Source organism: Macrobrachium nipponense, chromosome 1, assembly GCF_015104395.2.
Source record: "Macrobrachium nipponense isolate FS-2020 chromosome 1, ASM1510439v2, whole genome shotgun sequence".
Taxonomy (NCBI): domain Eukaryota; kingdom Metazoa; phylum Arthropoda; class Malacostraca; order Decapoda; family Palaemonidae; genus Macrobrachium; species Macrobrachium nipponense.
The window spans coordinates 170672839-170695867 of NC_087200.1; the positions used below are offsets into that span (position 1 = coordinate 170672839).

General features: G+C 42.8%; 1 protein-coding gene across 7 annotated transcripts in view; it reads left to right on the top strand.

Annotated features, from left to right (window-relative positions):
- LOC135219822 (baculoviral IAP repeat-containing protein 6-like) overlaps positions 1–23029 on the top strand; it is a gene marked incomplete at its 3' end in the record, with an annotated part of 560877 nt that overhangs the window by 264216 nt on the left and 273632 nt on the right. For all 7 annotated transcript variants that reach the window (XM_064256914.1, XM_064256918.1, XM_064256921.1 and 4 more), the window contains 4 exon segments: positions 7388–7597; positions 7877–8119; positions 18799–19010; positions 19186–19481. In XM_064256914.1, the coding sequence (XP_064112984.1) occupies positions 7388–7597; positions 7877–8119; positions 18799–19010; positions 19186–19481 (961 nt within the window).

Genomic DNA, 23029 nt, shown 5'->3' on the forward strand with positions numbered 1-23029 from the left:
CTTGTGTTTAGTGTTTGTGTGTTTGCTGATATTATGGCTGCTTCTGCTCCTTCTCGGCCTCGTCAATGTGTGTGTGCCCTGGAATTCCAGGTTTTCTGTGTTTTCGTTTATTGGCTTCGGTGGCGACCGATCCCCACATCACATGTAGCAGGTGCCGTTCTAATTTTTGTACTATTACGAATCTTTGCATGGAATGCTGGGCATGGCCTAAAGAGCAGGGTAAGTTGTTTTATAGCAAGAGAGAGCATCGGAGGGTTTCGACTCTTCCTTCTTTGGAAGACGCTTGGGCTAGGGGGTACCCATCCTTAAAAGGGTTGCTTGCGCACTTTTTGGAGACTTGCTACCCCCCCTCCTCAGGCCGTCCTCCCTCCTCCCAGCCTCGTCTTCGTGGGTATCCGAGGTCAGCCATCTTGGATTGCTCCGCCAGTGACTGTTGCCGCTTCTTCGAGTCGGAGGGAAGCTGTGGCATCAGCCCCGTTGATGACGTCATGGGAACTGTTGTGTATTTCTCCGACAGTTGCATCTGATTCCCCTTCACACCAAGGGAAAGCCATGATGTCATCACCACTTGTGATGTCACTCCCATTGATGATGTCACTCCCAGTCATTGCCTCTGCACTGCCTCTCTCAGTCGTGACGTCATCTCTGCTGCCCAGTTTGCTTCATCTCCCTTCCATGTCATCGGAGCCTTCTCTTGTAGATTAGTCTGAGGTTATATGCCAGGCAGTGCTTCAGAGGTGGGACTCTGTTTTGGTTGATGAGTTGGCTGCCTTGTTGGTTGGGAGGATTGGAAGGAAACGTGTTGCTTCGTCCCCGCCTCCTGCGAAGAGATCACATAAGGAATCACTACTGTCTTCCTCTCCCTCTTCCCCCTCTACGCCACGTCGGTGTATCAAGCGTTGAAAGGCTAAGGACTTTGCTCTTTCTTCGCCTACGAGGGAGGAACAACGCGGACGTGTTCTCGAGAGTGTTAGTGTATCTTCCCTTGTGTAATCTGCAGTGGCTGCTTCGTCCTCTGTATTGAATCGCGGGCGTGTTGCAACCTCCCCATCCATGCACATCACGAGTGTGCTGCAACCTCCCCCGTCCATGCACATCACGAGCATGTTGCAACCTCCCGTCTGTGCATCATATCCGTGCACATGATGCAAGTGCTCCTTCTTCTCCAAGGCCTACTTGTCGCCGTAAGGATCTCAAGGCACCTGTCGAGAGGTCGAAGGTGGTGAGTGCCAAGCTGCTGCAGCAGGAGTGTCTGCCTACCCCTCTCACTGATGTTTGTAAGAGTTCGATTCTGGAGGATCTCCTTCGCTCTCGAGTGTTCAGGATTCCTCTCCAACTCATATTCATAAGTCTGCCACGGCCTTGACCATTCACGGACATGTTAATGAATCATCTGTTGGTGGAGAACATAGTGATGTTCCTAGTGTTATAGTGGGTTCGTATCGGGAGCCGACACGTTGACCCAGCCGAGACAGGTTAGTTGGTATTTCGGGCTGTTTGGCTGCTGATCCTACCGTTAATTTTAATGAAGAAGGTACCTTAGAGGAGCCAACACATCCTTCTTGTCGTCGGTCTCCGTTGCCAGAGCAGGAGGAGGGAGACACACAAAGAGTTTTTGTCTTCCTTTTCGGAAGTTGTTGATCTCATTCGTGGGTTCAACAATTTGGAAAGTAGGTCTCAGGCTCGGTCGTCTTACACTCCTTCTTGCTTGGAAGCCTTAATGGGAGCTACGCAGATCCCAAATATATCTCTTCAGCTTCCCTTGTCGGGGCCTGTCCAGTTGGTCTTGCATAAGGTTAACACCTCTGTTTTGGACTAGGACGGTTCACTTTGCTCTAGGGACTCTGTCAAGCTACTACCCCCGGCCTCTCAGGAGGCATAGGAAGTACGATGCTACGAGCTCTTATTTTTTTTATGTCATGCCATCTTAACCCAGACGTCATTCGCCTGAAGCTGGGATTGACTTTGGAGCAGATGAGGTCGGGGGCTCCGTCTATGTCTCTGCAGGATGCCTCAGCATTGGAATCTACGGCAGCCTCCATGTTGCACACAGTTTCTTGGCTGGACTTCTGGTCTGTGGTCATTGCCAAGATAGCTTCTGACAGGTCCCCAGAAGGGTTGGTGAGTGCATCCTCTCTTGCCAATCTGTTGCAGTCTGGAGGCAAGGCATTTTCGTATATGGCTCACCTCGGTGTTAATGTATGGGCTAACCTTCTGCTGATTAGAATGTGATAGGCCAGCGTCGGGCTGACACCAAAGACAGACTGGTGCACCAGGCCTTGTCTAACTCGGAGTCTCGTCCTCGGAGACGTCCGGCTCCTCCTCCTCCCCCCCCTGTCCAGCAGCAGTCAAGAAGATCGTTGCCTGGTAGGCCATCAAGGAATTAGAGTTCGGCAGGGCCTTCCCGTCGACTCGCCTAGGTCAGAGGGTCAACGTCCCTTTCGCTCTCTTTCCTTTAGGCCAAGAAGGGGCCCAAGGGGCATAGGTAAAGGGGGCTGTTGGTAGGGTAGGCACCTCTCCCTCCTGTGCCATGGGGGGGCGGGCTGGGTGGTTGGGGGGGGGGGGGGGGACGTTGCCTGGCGGGCCATTGGGCCAAGTGGCAGAATTAAGGGGTGGAGAAGTGGGTGGTAGATGTCCTTTGGGTGGGTACCTACTGCCATTCGACTTCTCTCCTCCTCTGTCGGACAAACCGCAGCTCAGGAAGGCATATCCTCCAAATTCTCTGAAGTTTTTGGCTCCTCTGGAGGAGGTGCTGAAGATGCCTCCAGAGGTGCTGAAGATGCTGGACAAGGATGGAACAGAGGAAGTTGTGCGTCCGTCTCCGGGGTTTTACAGTCAGTCACATCTTGGTGCTCAAGGTGTCGGGAGGATGGAGACCTGTGATCTACTTATCTACCTTGAATCACTTCATCAGGAAGACACTGTTCAAGATGGAGACCCAGCATTCGGTGTTGGCAGCCGTGAGGGAAGGCAACTTATGCTGTCAATAGACATAAGGGACGCATACTTACAAATCCCTGTTTATCCCACGTCCAGGAAGTTCCTTCGCTTCTCTCTTGGGGACAAGGTCTTCGAGTTCAAAGTCCTATGCTTCGGGCTGACAACAGCCCCTCAAGTGTTCACAAGGGTCTTCTCTCTCGTGTCAAGTTGCGCTCATGCTCAGGGGATCCGTTTGCCTAGGTACCTCGACGATTAGTTGGTCTTGGCAGTTTCCAGGGAAAAGCTGCTGCGGGACAGGGATCATCTACTTCGGTTCTGTCTGGAACTGGGCATCGTAGTCAACCAGGAAAAGGTGAACCTCGTACCCAGTCAAAGGATTCTCTACCTGGGCATGGTCATCAATATGACAGTTGCAAGAGTTTTTCCGTCGGATCAGAGATTGGAGAAGTTGTGGATAGTGGTGCACAACCTCCTGTTGGAACCACATCAGTCAGCTCATCAGGGGCAGGTTCTTCTGGGAGTGTTGTCATCCCTGGAGAAGCTGGTCCCTCATGGGTGTCTTCATCTTCGGTCTCTGCAATGGAGACTGGGAGAATTCTGGTCTTGGCGGGGGAAACTCACCCCTGTTAGTGGTTCCTCTGTCTCTGGAAGTGAGAGAAGACCTTCATTGGTGGTTGGACGACCAGAATCTTTTGAAGGGTGTCTTTCTGCATTCTCTTCCACCGGACTTCCTTCTATTCTCAGGCACCTCCCTCAAAGGTTGGGCAGCTTCATTTAGGCGGCCTCATCGCTTCAGGTGTTTGGAGGACAAGCAGCAACATATCAACATTTTGGAGTTGAAGTCAGCCTTCCTGGGTCTGAAGGAGTTTTGGGAGAAGATAGAAGGTCATTCTGTCGTTCTCATGTCAGACAGCACCATGGTGGTAGCCTATGTGAACAAACAGGGAGGCCTGGTTTCTCGTCAACTTCACGCCTTGACCGTCGAGATTCACCAGTGGGCGGTCAGCAATTAGGTAGAGCTCTCAGCCAGGTATATCCCAGGCAAACGGAGTGTGGTCGTGGACAAACTTGAGTCGTCGGGATCAAATCCTAGGCACAGAGTGGTCCCTTCATCAAGTGGTAGCAGACAAGCTTTTGCAGGTTTTGGGGAGATCCATGCTGGACCTTTTTGCGACTCGGTTCAACAGGATGCTAGAGATATTCTGTTCAGTGGTTCCAGATCCTTTAGCATAGGCAGAGGATGCATTCCAACATCCCTGGGACAACCTGGAGGTGTATGCCTTCCCTCCATTTTGTTTGATCCGTCAAGTACTGAACGGGCCGATGAGTTCATAGGGTCTCAGGATGACTTTGGTAGCCCCTCTGTGGCCTCAGGCAGAATGGTTTCCAGATCTGCTGTCGTTGTTGTCAGAGGTTCCGAGGGAGATTCTCCCTTGGCGACATCTCCTGTGTCAGCGGAAATGTTCCACCAGTCAGTAAAATCCCTGTCTCTTCATGGTTGGAGGCTATCATGTATCTCCTCCAAGCAAGAGGCTTTTCTCAAACGGACAGCAGGGCATATGTCCAGCAGTCTCAGAAAGTCGACCTCTGCCGTTTCCAAGGCAATAAGCGATCTACTGTGATTGGTGTCGTAAACAGGGTTCTTCTCCACTTGCAACCTCTATACAGCGAATAGCAAATTTTTAACCTTCCTCAGAGATGAGAAACTTTTGTCCGTTTCTGCCATTTGAGGCTACAGGGCAGCCCTGAGTTTGGTGTTATACCTTAAAGGTATCAACATCTCCTCTTCTTGGGAACTTTCCTTGCCAGTTAAGGGGTTTGAGCAGTCGAGTTCTGCTTGAGAGCTCAAGCCTCTGACGTGGGATGTTTCCTTGGTTCTCAAGAGCTTCACTAAGAGTCCATATGAGCCCTTGCATCGCTCATCTGACAGGAACTTGACGCTCAAGGCAGTTTTCCTTCTGGCTTTGGCATCTTCCAAGAGGGTAGGAGAGCTCCACAGTCTGAGCTATGAGGTGAAGCACACCAGGGGTTGGGGGTCGTTGTCCTTCGAATTTGTCCTGGAATTCGTGCCCAAGACCCAAAATCCCTCTGTGCATGATGACAGGTTCACTTTGTTTTCCATTCCATCACTGAATGACTTGTTGGTGGTGATGCTCAAGAGCTTTTGTTGTGCCCTGTCTGGGCCCTGCATTGCTATCTTAAAAGGACTCAGCACCTTAGACTAGGCTGCTGCAGACTTTTTGTTAGTACAGGCCGTACAAGAAAGAGGTGTCTAAGAGTACTATCTCTTTTTGGATACGGGAAGCCATCAGACAGGCATAGTTGACTCTTGGTTCCACCACCACATCTGTGCAGGGTAGAGCGCATGACGTTAAGGGTATTGGTCCCTCTCTGACTTTCAAAAAGAACTTGGCTGTACATAGAGTGCTGAGCGCTGGTACTTGGTTACGCCAATATTGCCAACAGATCTGCGGACACATTTTCCCTAGGTCCTGTTGTGGCTGCCCAACAGGTTGTGTAACTCATAGTTGCCTCTAACAGAGCACTTTTGTATCTTACCTAAGATGATTGTGTGGATGAGAGAATGAGTGAGGAAGATATGCAAATGCACATGGGGTAAGAAAAAAATTCTAAAATGATTCTACCTACTTTCCATGAGAAGTTGAAATAGACTATTTAAACTATTTGCCCAGTTATACAAGTTTTTTCTCAAATAATTTTATATTGTAAAATTATAATTACAGCTCAAACAATATCAAAACAGATAAGAACTAAAATCAGTTCCAAATTCTGAGTATATTTATTGGAAAATATTTACACAAATTTCCCAAGATCAAAGACGCAGTAACGTTTTTTGGATTATACATGATTTTTGTAATATTTCTTTGCACTTTTCTCTGAAAAATTACACTTATAACTGACATACTTTCATAAAAGATAAGAACTAAAACCAACAGCAACCCCTTCGTATATTTATGAGCAAATAAATAAAAAGACATTGTGGGAGGAAGAGAAACACATACCTCCTTGAAGTTAAGATCACAACTAAAAAAGATATCATGGGAGGAAGAGAAACACATCATGCCCCCTTGAAGTTAAGATCGCAACTAACTTATGAGTAGCCTACTTCATTGATCTAAAACAGTCTAAAAGTTGCCATTAGTGAATGTATGGGCTATAGAAGTAATGGAAAGTTTCCCACCCAAATCGATGTCGTGTAATAATGATACTCATTATGAGTGAGTCCTTCCACTACCCAAAACCTCTTTTTTTTTACTCATATGAGGGTATCTGACCATTAAGGGTTAAGTGGGGATTTTGTCTTACTCCTTTGTCCCTTATCCATTGCTCTGATAATCTTGAAAGGATTCATTACTAGTCCTCTTTGGGTACAATATTTATCTCAAATTCGTCTGACTTATCAGTCTTCATAGCACTTCTTGGTAGTTCAAGAAAGCTTAGTGTATGCCTTGTAGCTCACCAGAGAAAGTGTTAAGGGTCTTTGTAGACTCCCTTCTATCACCAGTTCTTTTTTTTTTTTTTTTTACATCTTCTCCAGTTACAGAACCTCTGTTCTTTTCTTGGAACTACTGTTTTAGCCTAGGGCAGTTAAGTAGGAATTGCTGGTTTGGAATTGAATGTAATTGACGTTTTAATTTCATACAGGTAAAGTTTTCAGTGATTGATCAGTAAGGGTAAGGCTGCAAATGGGAGAGGGTCTTGGTGGGATGTTTAGACAATTTGTATAAATGAGGGAGGTGCTGAGGGGTGAGAAGTCAAAAAACAAAAAAAATAGAGACTTAGATCGAAAGGTAAAACATATGCTTAGAAGGAGTGAAAAGTTAATAAGTCTAATAGGTTCTGTACCCTGTAGTACATGGAAGTTGTGAGATGACAGTCAAAGGGAAAAGTCATCTGTAAAACTTTGATTAGATAGGAATTCAGATAGAAAGTGCACACAATGGAATGGTTTGGTTAAAATCATTTTGCAGGAGGAAACTGACATATAACATTGGTAGTGCTGCTGATTATATTGACATGAATGCATTTACTTCTAGCATTTTTATAAGAATTTGAAAGTTGTTAAGTAGGGAAACTTTTAGAGAACTGTAGCTCTTAACATTGTGGCCCTCATGTTATGGTGGCTGATCTGGTAAGAGAATGTTTATCCCAAATTATAATTTGTGGGCTATTTTCTTGTTGTTATATGACTATGCCTTTGATTCTAAAATAATGAAATGACCATGTGCTCATACTAGCCTGGCTATGGCCACTAAATTCAATGGTGTCTAATATAGATCATTTTGATATTTATAGAAGTATCTTGTGAAATAATGTATTTTATTGTGTAAGAGAAATACATGTCAAAGGATTTGTTATAATTCAGATAGTTTGCAGTTTTTAAGTATTTTAAAATAACTTTGTACACTTTGTATACTATCAACAGACTCAGCTGACTGTGTTGGGAAGTGTTGTGGAAGATATAGGTTGTCGTTACAGTCTAGCTTGTAGTAAATTACGATCACTGCTGAATCCTCTTTTGATGAGCCCAACAGCACCTTCTGGTCCATCCAGTGCATCATCAGGTCATGCAGAAATGCCTAGTGTTGGTGTAAGAGATGCTGATTTAGAGAGGAGAATTATTCAGGCCTATCAGGTAAGATGGTTACATTAAAATCACTTGGCTTGTGAGAGAATCAAGATGTATCATCTCGCATGCTGTCTGTTTATCTAGCCAGAGTTTCAACTTTGGTGGTTTTCTTGGTTTTTATGCTATATGATAATGAACGTGTTCAATTTGTCAAATACCTTTTATCATAATTTGCTCACTAAGGTGGTGTCATTTACATGTGCTGGTCTGGAAGTCATTTATCAGCTTATTATTGTCTTGAGTCATTGTTGTAGAATTTTCATTCTTACTATATTTGTCTTCTAGGAGTGTATGCTGGAACAGCAGCATCTGAACTTGGTGGTTTCTGTAATGCGACGGCTACAAAGATTTGGTGGCATGAGTGGAGAAAATGTTATGAATTCATACTCGCTTAAAACAAATTTGAACAGTGACAGTAAGCAGCAGTTCCTTGCTGCTGCAAAGTCTGCATCAGATAAACTAGCCATTTTGATGCAGTATCTCCTTAACTGCCTCCTCACTTTGTCCCTTCCCATTCCCAGCATGTCGGTAAGTTGAAACTTGCTTTTTGCTTGAATGATTAATTTTGGAAGTGTAGCTGTAGCTATTTAAAATATAGAACATGAAAATAATTTGGCTTGAGGACTTGTACTTTTGAAATAATAGCTGTTAGTCGATCCCCCTTATTCGTGGGGATACATACCACAACCACCTGTGAATAGCTAAAATCCACGAATACTTAAAAACCCCCCCACTGAAAATGCTTAAACTGCTTATCTTGAAAGTTCAAACACCAGTGTATACTTTAAACTGGCATCCTACATCAAATATACCATAAGCTATTATCCTATTACTTTATTAATCTTATGATATTATTAACATCATTTCAAAGTCATCTTAAACATCTTGCGTTAGAAATATAGGTACGTACCGTATGGCTGATACCTACATATGAAAGTAATCCAGTCCCCCCTATGTATTTAAGCCAACCCATTGTTATGTACGTAATTGACAAGAGAGAGAGAAAAATATATGCACATTAAAATAATTTGATACCATTAAGAGTATGTTAATAATACGGGTACTTGCCAGTGATGAATGTTGATGATGAATTAGCTGTGCAGTCTGATGAATGATGATGATATGACTGCACAGCAAAGCAGTTGAGTTATATCTCATCCGAGGGCACCTCTTCCCCTTCTTCAGGAGGTGCTTCATCTGGAGTTTCGGGAGGCACTTCTACAGGCACAGTTCAGGCGATTGGGGAGGCATTTCTTCAGGGGTTGGAGAGGCTTTGGAAGATTCTTCTTCTTATGTGTGATAAACATAGTGATAGGCAGCTGCTTTCACTACTGCTTCATGCTGATTTTGGCTTGTTTATAGGGTGCCAGTGCTGCATAAAGGGCATTCAAAAGCACTTGAGGGTTCCATGTAAGGATCCCATGCTGAAGTGGCTTCCTGTGCCTCCTGAATTATCTTCTTAAGTTGGGACAGACATTCCAAAGACAGACCCTCATCCTCCTCCTCCTCCTCCTCCTCCTCCTCCTCCTCCTCCTCCTCCTCCTCCTCCTCCCTAGACATGGCATGCTTTCTTCTTCATTGGCAGACATCATCAGGTCTTCTAAAATCCTTGTCCGTCTTGGCGTCAGAGTGGTCATCATTGAAGGTGCCAACGACTTCATCCTCGATGATGTCATTAAATCCTTCTCCACCAAGAATCATTGCCAACTGGACTGCCTCATCAATGTCCGAATGTTTAATTTTTTCAGGAGAGAAGCCCTTATAATCATGCACAGACTCCAGCCATTTCTTCCAGCACACATTCAGGGTCGCTTTCTTCATGTCCTTCAATGATTGGTCGGTGACGACAGACGTGGCAATCATGAATTTATGCCAAGATTCTCTTAGCATAAGTTCCTTGTCAGTGTATTGCATTCACAAGGTGCTGGGGGAGTTTCAGGTTTCCGGGCGTAGAGTGCCTTGAAGGCACGGATCATGCCCTGGTCATTGGCTGAAGGAGAGAGGTGGGGTGTTGGTGGGGATGAATTTGAGCTGAACCCCTTCGTAATAAAGATCCACAGGGTGGCTACCAGAATTATCTATAATCAACATCACCTTGAACTCCATGCACAAGTTGTTCAGGTGTTGCCTGAATTGAGGGATGAAGCTCTGAATGAACCAGTGATCTGTAAGGACTGGTGATCTTGGCCTAAGGGTTGTGCATTCAAAATGCAGGCAACAGTGTCTTGTTCATATTCCTGAGTACCCCGGGATTTGCAGCTATTCTTGAGGGCCCTGGGTTTGTAGCCTTGTAAATGAGACTTGATTTCAGCATGAAGTCAGCCTCATTCCCACACATTAGGAGGGTAACCCCATCCTTCTGGGCCTTGAATCTGGAGGCCTTGGCTTTGTCCTTCATGAGGTATGTCCAAGACGCCATTTTCTTCCAGAACAGGCCAGTCTTGTCCATGTTGCACACCTGTTCTGGATGGTAGCCCTTCTCCTTGATGATTTTATTAAAAGCCTCTGGATATTTTGCTGGAACTGCCTCTGCAAGCAGTGGAACCACCCCTTGCTGGCCTGAAAACCTTGAGGAGCTGAGAATGGTGGCTCTTCCTCCACTACTTCTTCGTCTTCTAATGTGTGTTCATCAAAGCCCAAGAATTCTAATTCCCCTGCGTTGTCACCTTCCTGTGCCTGTACATTGTCACCTTTTGCAGTGGTTGAAAACTGCTGTTACAATTGTCGCGCGTTTTTGTGAATGATATTGGATTTGAGGGGCATATTCTTCTTTCAGTAGTCCTTTAACCATAATGCCAGTTCAGATTCCAGCTTAATGATTGTCTTATCATGCATTGTCAAAACTGTGGCGTGATCTGTATGGTGTTGACATGCCACTTCCGTGGCCGCGAGTTCAATTCTTGGCCATTCCATTGAGGGGTGAAAGATGTGTATTTCTGGTGATAGAAGTTCACGAATCTTGACGTGGTTCGGAAGTCACGTCAAGCCGTTGGTCCCGTTGCTGAATAACCACTGGTTCCATGCAACGTAAAAACACCATACAAACAAACAAAAACTTTTTCACTATCAAAGAAGCTCATACTTACAGCCTTTCATATCTCTGCCTCTTTCTTTTTGATGTACTTTAAGGTACACTCATTCATGCTAAAGTGGCAAGCTGCTGCAGCATAATTACACCTTCATTCAACATATTGAGAAGTATTACCTTCTCCTCGAGCTTCATGACTGCGTTCTTTTGTTTAGACTCTGTACCAGAAGCCTTAGAAGGAGCAAGGCGTTTAGGAGGCATCTTAGGGCACAATTGGCTGAGATACACAAAGATTTTGAAATGACACACAAGGATTTTCAATTACACCCGATCATATGATGCTACTACTATGCAGTAAACTGGTAAAGATGTGGGCGTGTGACCTCCCACAATCCCATCTTGGCTGGATGATCTTGAGGGTCCAGCCAAGCAGCACGAAGGAAAATTAATGGCTCTTGGATTCTGCCTTGCAGACAAACAATAGCGTGTTGAGTATCATCAAAATCCCAGCATGAATTTCCCTTCTCCAGATTTCTCTGCTGATCGCTGGCTTGGTTAGAACACTTTTTAAGAAAAAAATATGTTATTGAAATTTTACCGTGTTTACATTAATACATATATGTATTACAGTACTACTGAAATATTTGGAAATGTGTAAATCTTTTCTCATGATAAAAAGTATTTTTAATAGTCATGAAAATATACTTGGTATGTATATAACATTAAAATAGACTCTGCAAACATAAACATACCATGCTAGTCCTGTTGATTTGCAAATGACTTACGTATATGCTCTACATTCTATGTGTCATCCTAAAACACTAATATTTCAAAATCTTACAAAAAATAAAAATTCCATATCTATAAAATGTGTACAGTATGTAATACCTCAATTTACACAATTTTGTTCCAATGGCTTAATGATTAGCAAAAGTCACCGATAACCAAAAATTGGCAATTTTGGGGCTTATCGACATCAATAACCAGATTTTGGCACCAATAACCTCTGTTAGGTATGTGTTGGCACATACATGTAAAGCTCTTGTACTGTATACAGTACCTATTGTGTAGAGAATCCAGGCAGTCAGTAAGCAGGTATATCATTAAGTGAGAAGTATCTGTACAGGAACTCTTGCATATATTGTAAATGTTTATATAATTTCATTAACTATCATGGCTAATACTAGAATTATAGGTACATTTTTCTTTCTTAAGGACATTTAGTTTGGTTGTGGATATGGTAGTGGTTCTTATGTTAATATCTCCTGTATCCAGATTAATACATCCAGGGCCCTGCTGGAAATTTCTTCACATCGTAAAGAAAAAAACACTATGAGTGTAAAATGAAAGTTTTGAACTTTAACCCTCCCCCCACCTTGTTAATACCACATAATCATGTATACTAAATATGCTTTTAAACAGCAACCAAGACACTTTCAACGGGAAACATGATGTTAAATCAGAATGAAGTACTACCTTATTTTCCCATACATACAGCAAGATGTACAAACACTATGTTTGTACACAACACTGTACAGTAGGTACTGTATGTTTGGTGCAGTAGTCTCATGCTGGAGAATATTTTTGTAAATCATTAGAAATTTTTTCTTATTTTGTCTCTTAAAAAAGTATAAGTACACAAATTATTAAAGTTAAAAGCTCTAGTTCTAGGATTTCATCAAGATTTCCTTACAAGCAGGCAGCAATGAGTTGCTGTTGAGGGAATCTTTAGTGAACCAAGACCTATTGTGTCTGGAGTTTTGCAGGATAGTTTTCTTGATCCACTATTATTTGTGGTTTATACCAGCAATATGGTTGTTGGCCTGGAAAACAAGATTGTTTGGTATGCTGATGATACAAGACTAGTGGGTGTAGTGATGTCCCCACATATGAGAAATAATCTGTCCTCAGTCTCAGTCAGGACATGGACTGGATCAGTGAATGGTGTAGTCGGTGGGATATGAGGTTGAACTCCAGTGAAACAAAAACACTATTGATTAGCAGATCTCATACAGTTTTTACACCCCATCCTCCCCTTTAGGTGGCTGGGACTTTGGTGAATGAGTCTGAAGCTTTAAACTACTCTAGATGTAATTTTTAACTTACATATTACTTTTGAGAAATATCCAATGAAAGTTTCAGCAAATGCGGCATGAAAGTTAAGTATTGTTCGCAAGTATTGTGGTGGTATGTTTCTGTTTCATACAACAGTTGATCCCTGCCTATTCACTGTTCTTGATTTGTGGCTTCACCTGTTCACAGATTTTTCTACGAAACATAAATACACATTATTTGTGGAAAATTTGCCTTTTTGTTGAAATTTTCTTGGATAAATATTCACTAACTACTGTATTTTCATGTTTTTGTGACTTAAATACATTTTTACATGATAAAACTATTAAAATAGGCAGTTATACACCCCAAAACACCAACTAACCTGTCTGGGCTGGGTCCATGCGTCGGCTCCTGAGATGAACTTACTATAACACTAGAAACATCGTTACGTACTCCTCCAACAGATGACTCATTAACATGTTTTTGAATGGTCATGGGCGTGGCAGACGTACGAACGTGAGTTGGAGAGGAATCCCGAACACTCGAGATCGAAGGAGAATCCCCAAGAGTCGAACTCTTGGAGGCATCAGTGAGAGGGGCAGGCAAACACTCTGCTGCACCAACTCCGCGATCACCACCTTCGACCTCTTGACAGGCACTTTGAGATCCTTACGGAGACAAATAGGCCTTGGAGAAGAAGGAGCACTTGCATCGTGTGCTTGGACATGGGAGGTTGCAACACGCTAGTGATGTGCACGGACGGGGGAGGTTGCAACACGTCCGCTATTCGATGCAGAGGACGAAGCAGCTACTGCAGATTGCACAAGGGAAGATACACTTACACTCCGAAACACCAACACTCTCTGAAACACCAACACACTCGAGAACACATCCACATTGTTCCTCCGTCATAAGCGAAGAAAGAGCAAAGTCCTTAGCCTTCCAACGCTTGATACGCCGATGTGGCATAGAGGGGTAAGAGGGAGAGGAAGACAGCACTGGTTTCTTATGTGATCTCTTCGCAGGAGGCGGGGACGATGCAATACGTTTCCTTCCAGTCCTCCCAACCAACAAGGCAGCTAACTTATCATCCAAAACAGAGTCCCATCTCTTAAGCACTGGCTGGCATATAACCTCAGACTGATCTGCAAGAGAAGGCTCCGATGACCTGGAAGGGGATGTAGTGAACTGGGCAGCAGAGATGAAGTCACGGCTGAGAGAGGCAGTGCGGAGGCGATGACTGGAAGTGACATCATCGATGAAAATGATGTCATAAGAGGTGATGACATCACGGCTTCCCCCCGGTGTGAAGGGGAATCAGAAGCCACTGGCGGAGGAATACACAATGACAGATCCCGTGACGCCATGGCTTCCTTTCGATTCGAAGAAGCGGCAACAGTCACTGGTGGAGCAATACAAGATAGCTGACCTCGGCTACCCATGAAGACGAGGGGGGGATGGCCTGGCCAGCCTGAGGAGGGGGATAGCGAGCCTCCATAAAGTGTGCTAGCAACCCCTCCAAGGACGGGGGACCCTCTAGCCCGGGTGTCTTCCAAATCGCCACCATGCTGGACGCCTCTGGCTCCGGAATAAATGAGAATGATGAAAAAACCTCCCCCTTCCCGGGAATCAAATTAACTCCTGAAGAAGGGGCGATATTGCAAAAATCAGCCTGGTGGCCTCCCAATACTTCCAGCGATGAATCAATGGAAGAAAAGGAAGGAGACACAGGAACAATGCTACTATTGGGGGTGAATACTGCAGGGCACGAAGCATTGGGAACAGACGAAAAACCTTCCTAAGAAGGAAGAGTCGAAACCCTCCGATGCTCTCTCTTGCTATAAAACAATTTCCACTGCTCTTTAGGCCATGCCCCGGCATTCTGTGCAATGATTTGTTATAGTACAAAAATTAGAACGGCACCTACTACACATGGATGTGGGGATCAGTTGCCGCCGAAGCCAAAAAACGAGAACACAGAAAACCTGGAATTCCGGGGCACGCGTTGACGAGGCCGAGAAGGAACAGAAGAACCCATGATATCAGCCAAACACACACACACAGTAAACACAAGCGAAATGGGTAATGAACTGGGTAAAGGCCAAGAGAGGATTAACCGGATCCAGCTAGGCCCTAGAAATTATCCTATTGTTAAGACCGCAGGTTTGTAGCTATGAAAAATACAAATCGTCTTAAAAAATTTGTCATGTTATAAGCATTTTTAGAGTGGGTTTTTGGTGTTTTAGCTATCAAAATAGGTAGTTATAAGCAAAGTATTTGTGGGTGTTTTGGTGCCTATCCCCTGTGAATCCCAGGGGTCTACTGTATTAGCAGTTATCACTTGGACCATTGATGATTCCTCACAACATTGGACTGTGGAACTGTCTCCCTGAGGATGTTGTGCAATTGGAACTTTGAAAAGATTAAGAGAAGATGCAGTACATTACTGCCCAAATACTGTTCTCCTTACATTTTAATATATTTTTGTCTATTAGTTTTTTAATAAGTGAGATCTCTTCACTTTGCATTTCCCTATCTTCCAGTACTTGAAAGTCAGTGGCCCTTTGTGGGCTTTTTCTATATGAATAAGGTTTAATTATTTTGTGTACAGACTAAAATAATATACTATTTGCAAAATAAAAAAATAAAAACATTTCTCTCAGTTACCTGTGTGCAGTGCCAAACTGCTTAAAATTGCCAGACTTAAAAAACTTACAAGTAGGTTTACAAGTCCTCTCCCCCCTCCTCCAGCACCATTGTATCAAGGTCCTGTACCTCCTGTACCTTTTCAGGGTCATATGAAGAGATAAAAGGCATTGACATGCCTAGATAGTTCTGATCTTTGAGAGGTGGCTGAATGAACCTGGCATGTCAACAAAGGGTGCTGAGGTATTTTCCTGCATTTCTGAGACGAGTGACCGAGTTGCCAAAGAAGTGCTAGGCTTTGGTGCCGGGGGTTAAGGGTCTGGAGTATCTGTACTCTGACAATAAGGATGACAATTCTACATTACAGTCAGCATCCATTGCATCTCTTGAATGCCTTCAGCAAATTGTCGTTACAGTTGATATTGGGATTTCTCATAATTTCAATAAATATATTGGAAGACCATCTTCATGTGTTTATATGAAGGCCCTGGTTGTAATGCAGAATCTTTGTTGGTGTGGTTGTCATTTTAAGGTGCTTCCTGCTCCATCTCACCAGCAGCAACTGCATGAGCTATCTAACTGTCAGACAGAAGTTGGAATCCAGGATCCCCAGCGTTGTTGTCCAACCATTCCCATACAACATCCTCAGAAACAGTGTCTCCCTTGGCATGTTGGGCACATAAATTTTCCACTTCAAAACCTTGGAAGTTAATCATGCCTTCTTCCTCCTTAGGGATACAGTTCCAAGTATGCTCTAGGGTCTGTATGGTGATGTCTTTCCAAACATCTGCAAAGTTGCTGATGGCAGATTTCAGCAAATACTTTTGCAGATTCCCCAAAGTCCATTTCCCCTGTGTATCCAACCTGTGCTCGTTCTCATGTTCACCATTGAACACCACCATCACATTCCCCAGGAACTGCTTCTGGTATTACTATTTCATGGCAACAAGAACACCTTGGTCCATTGGCTGAATGAGTAAAGTCATATTAGGAGGCAAAAAAATGACCCTAATATGACTTTTCTTGCCAACCAACTGGGGTTGTGGCAGGATGTGCAGGCACATTATTAAGGAGTAGGAAAGCTTTCACCTTGTGTCTAGCAGTTCCAAGGTCATGTGTGATGATGATGAACAACCTCCTTACACAGTTGGATATGGAACAAATCAAGAAATGATCTTGAAGGTGAAGTAAGCCTTTGCCAGATATCAAATCACTGGGAGTATACCAACCCACATAGGCTATGTGGTTGCTTTGCATGTTCAATTATGATTATTTACACTGATGCAAAACAAAGGCATTTGTACATAACAAAGCAGGTACTTGTTGCTTGGAAAGGTTTCCACTTTTCCTTATCAGCGAAGCTGTTAGTGGGCAAGGAGTCTAAGATTTGTCTCAAAACAAGGCCTTTCTTTTCATCAAGTCTTCCAATGTCTGCCAAAATTCCTCCATTCCCTCCTCAGAAACATCCAAAACTTCACCTGAGTCTTCATGTTGAAGCCCATGTTAAATCTTGAACTGAAACAGCCGACCTGCAGATGCCTTAAAGTCTGCAACCTCATGTAGACCTACAAACTTCATTGCAGCAACCATCAGTTCAGATCAAAGTCGACTGTTCAATATTCTCATGACAGGGTTTCACCATCACTGCATTCCTGACTCCTGTGCGTCCTCTTTTCAAAGTCCATTCTGTGTTTTTGCAGCCTGATCGGGTCTGCTATAGTAGTCATAGTAGTCTGCAAGATAGACCTGCCATTTGTTGAGGGGAAAGGATTGTGACACACAAGCACACAGCAACCGTTGTGAGCATGAATAGCAAGGACTGGTTTGCAGTTGGACAAACGAGTAAACTTTCATTTGCTACAAAGAGCAATGATACTTTTTGAATGTAGCCAAAGAGAGAAGGAAATTTTTTTATGTTTATATGATGCTTTTATCTGCCACTCAAAAGGAAAACAAAAAAATATTACATAATGTAATTATGTAATACATATTACATAATTACATGAAAAAATATTACATAATATTCTACAATACGGTATTGTACCATTACCTTTATCTTAAATACAGCTATAATTCTATTTGATTTACGTAGGCTAGGTTCACAAATAGTGTATCTTGTGTATGTTATTACAATATGGTAACAACTAATAAGAAAGAAGCTGTATAAGAATACATTAATGGTCATAAAACCAAGGTAGGCTGTGGGTAAACACAGATAGGCTACCTACCTACTGAATTGTCATTTACAAGAGAGAAAGAGAGAAAAAAAGAAGGCTGCTTCATTAGAAAATACTAAGGAAACCTCACCTGGACCAAGAAAAAAAAGATGTCAGCCCAAGACTTTAGCTTTAAGATCACTGACCATTTCTTGTCATTATTAACTGCTAAAGGAGGGATAGGTAGTGTTCTTAATGAAAAAGTTTTTGTGTTCCTATGTAGTTCTGTTTTGTGACATTACAATTCCATAAACAGTCCAACCTCCTAAATCCTGAAACCTTTGGGCCAGGCCACTGCCGGACCACAAAATCCCGGAATATAGAATACATCCCTAAAAAATGAAGCTCCTCCACATAGAAGTAGCCTAGTTTCTGACTTAGCCTACTAATTGGCTAAGTTATGACACTGCTTTTTATCATTTTATTACTTATATATTTCAACTTCATAATTTTATAACTTTATACTGTATAATTTTCTTTACATTCCTGAGTTGGCATAATCGTAAGTCAACTACATTACCAAACTTTTCAGAATATGCACATTATTATTGTTGACTTTCATATTGTAGATTTCATACTTATCGCTATTAGTTTCTTTGTTGTTTATTTTGATTGTGGAGGGTAGTGAGATGAAAACAATAACGTACTTCAGCGATTACAGTGCATTTGAATGTCGCCTTCAAAACATAAACAAAGCACACAATCATAAATTGATGAAAATTAACACTAAACCATTCACTAATGAAATAGACATTTTCTAGCATAGATAAAGATGTATGATTGCACTTTTTATCTCTTGCATCATCTGATCTCACGGGTGGCATATTGAATAGGAAAATAGTTACATAAAAGATAATATCAAAATGGTATTATCAAATGTATTTCAAGCACACACACAGTAAGGAATTCGTGCATTGCCAAATGTCTCATTGTTTTGACTAAAAGTTTTGACTTGGTAAAGCCTTCTCAATTGAAATATGTAAAAAAATATATTGGTTTAAAGTTAATATAAAAAACATATTCGACTTCACATATTTTCGTTACTAACAATTATTTTCATAAAAACAAAGGAGATATGGCATAATTTCTGCCGTCTTGAAGCTGTAAACAATACATGGCGCCACCCTGTTGGTGGTGCAACGAACTAAAGGCAGCTGACCATAGGATGCTGGTTTTTAGAGGTTCAACTGTACTAATTTCAAAAATTTCCTTTGGCTCTTGCAAGTTGTATTTGATAATTAATGAATTCAATTTTATTTTAGGTTCCACACAATTTGATGGAATGGTGTGGCCCAGAACAGGCAAAAGTCTTAGTTGAGCAAGTTTGTCTACGTGGTCCCAAAGGAGCACAAGTAGGTGTAGCATCCCTGCTTGCTCGTCTGTGTGCAGGACAGCAGTGGTGGGGCGATTTCCTGGCTAACACCATGATTACACTTTTTTCTTCTAGCAATACATTACACTTTCCAGCAACTAGGTAAAGACCAGTGCTCTCTTTTTGAGATGGAAATATGAAATATCAGTTGAAAAATATTTAAAATTTAGCCTGGAGAGATATGAATTTTGTTACTTAGTACCTTAAATTTGCTTGACATGCTAATACATCTAGTAAATTTGTTTTGATCTATTTCGTATGTACTTTTTTTTTGCAGAGTGTTTGCACTACTCACTTTCCTTGGTCAGAAAAGCGTTGGTAGTGGTCGAGGTAGCCAGGTTATAAATGCCATTTTAAGAGTGCTGTCTTCTCAACTTCATGGCACTGCCAGTCCTATGTCTGGCAACCAAGTTCCCCCAGCTGCTGATGCAGAGTATATGTGGCAGCCATGGCAGAATGTTAACTCTCAGGTTGACACACATTTAGTGTCTTGGTTATTACTCTACCTCTCTCTCTGTTTAGATGCACTGATCCCCACACGCAAGAGTGATAGTGACAAAGGAAAAGAGAATGGTAAGCTATAACTTATATGTGCATTCAAGAAAAACTTCATGTAATAATTATAGTCGTTGATTTGGCATAGCTTCTTTCATTGAAAACAGTTTGTAGAAGACATTTATTTCAATGTTATTACTTTCTTGGGACACTTAAAATATTAAAGTAAATTGTATAGTTAGTGAAATATAAGATATACACGTTTTTGCTTTGATATTAGTACCTTAAAAATTAATTTTTTTAAATTATGAGAATGGGAAAATGGGAATATGTTTGTAGTGTACAAACAAACACACACACACACACACACACATATATATATATATATATATATATATATATATATATATATATATATATATATATATATATATATATATATATATATATATATATATATATATATATATATATATATATATATATATATATATATATATATATATATATAATATTATAGCATATGTATATTTTTTTTATTTGTTATCCTACCCATGCACTACCCACATTTTGTGCTAGGTATTTTCAGTAGATCAGTAAATTTGTGGTTTTCAGAAGTTTTCTTATTAAATTGAAAGGTGTATGCTGTTTTGTTGAAAGCCAACCTGATCTAATCCCCATATAGAAAATACTGAATGTTTACAGTGACACAGTTTTATGATAATGCGGCTCTTAACCCGCAGTGTAAATCATGTACAGGCAGCCCCCATTTACTCTTGGTATCGGTTACCAACATTTCAGTTTTACGTCCCTTGTTCAGTATATTCATAACCGGGTTTTACCCTCCATAGCACTGTTGTCTGGTTATTGGTGGCTTAGGCTAAGTGCTGAGATCGCCTCATAAAATACAAACATAACAAATATGCATAATTTCCTTGGCTCTTTTACAAAGTTATTCTTTACTTTGCTGTATCCAATAGTACTGTATGTAGTCTTATATAACTATTGTATTATGAAATACAAGTAAACAGATCATGTTTTGTTTTGGAAAAATCATCTGAGGGCAGAGGTAAGATTAGTTCGCTGTATTTAACTCAATGTGGAGCGATTTCCTTGCTTCTTTTTAGCGTAAATTAATTCTAGAAACTTTCCATATGTGAAAAAAAGGCTTACTATATATTTCCACGTATAAGACAACCTTTAGATAAGACGAGGCCAAAAATCACGCAAATTTTCATGAATTTATCTCATATTTGTTGTATAGGACAACTTCTAAATTAAAAATCAAAGTGTTTTTTGAAGAAAAGTGATTATTTGCAAAAATTAAACAGTACAACTATATTTATAATAATGATGACTTAAATAAAGGTTGTTTTGTTCATGAAACTTACCTGTCAGATATATATATAGCTGTATTTTCCGAAGTCCGACAGAAATTAAAAAACTTACGACACACGTAGTGGGAGTCAGGTGGTTAATACCCATTCCTGCCGCTGGGAGGCGGGTATCAGGAACCATTCCCATTTTCTATTCATATTTTTTCTGTCGCCGGTGTTGTAAACAACTGTTTTCAGCACCTCCGTCTTGGATTTAGGAAACTTGGCTACTATAAGTACCCCTATTGATTTCTTTGGTATCTTGACTTTGGATCGATGGCTAGGCACACGTTATTTGTGGAATTGATTGATTTTGGCTTGATTTCTCTTTGAATAAGATATCTGGGTCTAGTTCGGCTAGCGCCAGGTTTTGCACCAAGAGTGAATGTAGAGGTAGGCTACTGAAGGCATCAGTAGACCCTCATACTTTGTGTAAGAGTTGCAGGGAGCATGATTGTATGTATGAAAGTCGCTGCAAGGAATGTGCGTGTCTTTCAGATTCTGGATGGAGGGCGTATGAGACCTATCTTCGTAAGCTTGAGCGTGATAGGTTAAGGAGGTCTTCCTCCAGGAGCGTTTCAGGTAAACGTCAGGAAGTTAATGTTTCTCCTACTAACCCTCCTTTAATCACTTCTCCTAACCCTGTAGTGTTGCCTTCTGGCCCTGAAACAGTGTCTGTGGAGGGTAATACCCTTACTTTAATCTTAGAGTCGATTCGTAATTTAGAATCTAAAGTGCTCGCCTTAGAAGGCAAAAGTGAAGGTGCAAAGTGCAGTGGCAGTGCCCCTTCGTTTGTGGAGGGTGCGTCAGATCGGCCCCATTTCGCCTCTAGGCCTAGACCTCTGCCGGGCTCTCAGGTTTCAGGGAGAGGGCATGTCGAAAGGAGGGTTACGGGGAACCCCCACCGATCTGACGTGCCTTCGGCAGTTTCTGTTGACGCTACCCAGACTGCCAAGGAGCGTGCACATGCACGTCTCCTCAAAGAGTGTTTCTCTTCTTCAGAGGCTTCCTCCCCGCACAAGGGGTGGAGCTCTCAGCTCTCAGTCAGTTTCACGCCCGCTGAAAAGGAGCGTTGGTGATCGGGACGCTTCATGTCCAGTATTTGCTCTCGAGCGGCGAACTTCACCTGACAGTGTCTTCGCAGCCTTCCCGCCACAGAAGAAACGTAAAGAGTCATCTGATGATGACTTTTTCGAGCGCCCCAGTCGCTCCCGAGCGCGTTCTTCGGCAGTTCCTGGGAGAAGGAAGAAGGCGTCCCCTCGCCCCTTGCCTTCTCACAGGATCAGCCCTTCTCCTGACAGGGAGTCTTCTCCTACTGAGAAGATCCTGCGCTCTTTGCAGCAACAACTTGCTGATGCTCTTTCTAAGAGAGGGACGCAACCACGTACTCGGAGGAAGGATGTCAGGCTACCAGTGAAGAGGTCTGGACAGTCTCCCTCTCCTTCTCCGCGCTAGTCTCTCTCTCCCCTTTCGTCACCTTCTAGAGTTTGTGCGGCTCCCCAGCGGCTCTCTAGAGGACGCGAAGAAGATGGTTCGCGCTCTTCGCGTGAAGCGGTATTACCCGCTCGTAAGCTTGCTGCAGTGCGAGAGCGTGATGTTTGTGTGGACTCTTCGGTGCAAGTGCAGCATGATCTTGACGCTCGGTCGGACGCCAAGCGAGCGCCAGTGACACCCAAGAGTGCACCAGTGGAAGCCGAACACGTGCAAGACGTCAAGCGCGCTTTAGTGGACGGCATACGCGCGCCAGTGGACGCCAATCCCGTGCCAGTAGAAGCCAGGTGTGCGCCAGTGGACGCCAGGTGTGCGCCAGTGGACGCTCAGGTGGACGCGGATGTAGAAGCTCGTCGTCACCCACATGTTTTAGAGGATTATCTGCAAGTTTCTTTGGGACTTCAAGAGTCAACCAGTGTTCCAGTTAAAGAGTCAGCTTTGCCTTCTACTTCTCAGCAATGCTCCTCTTGGAAACTTAGACCTGAAAGTCTAGGTTCAGCCTTGCTTCCTCCTACTTCACCTGTGACGGAAGTAGAGGTTAGCGACGCTTCAGTACAAGTTGATGATGAGAAACCATTGGCTCCGGTCTCTTCTGACTACCAGGTCTTGACCCGCCTTCTTCAATCTGAGTTCGGAGATACTTTTCATCCTGAAGCTCCTCGCTCTCCCCCCTCTCAACTTTCATCTTCCAAGATCAACAAAGTCTCGGGGTTTGTAAGGATGAAGAAGTCCCTTTCGACTAAGAGGGCTCTTCGTAAA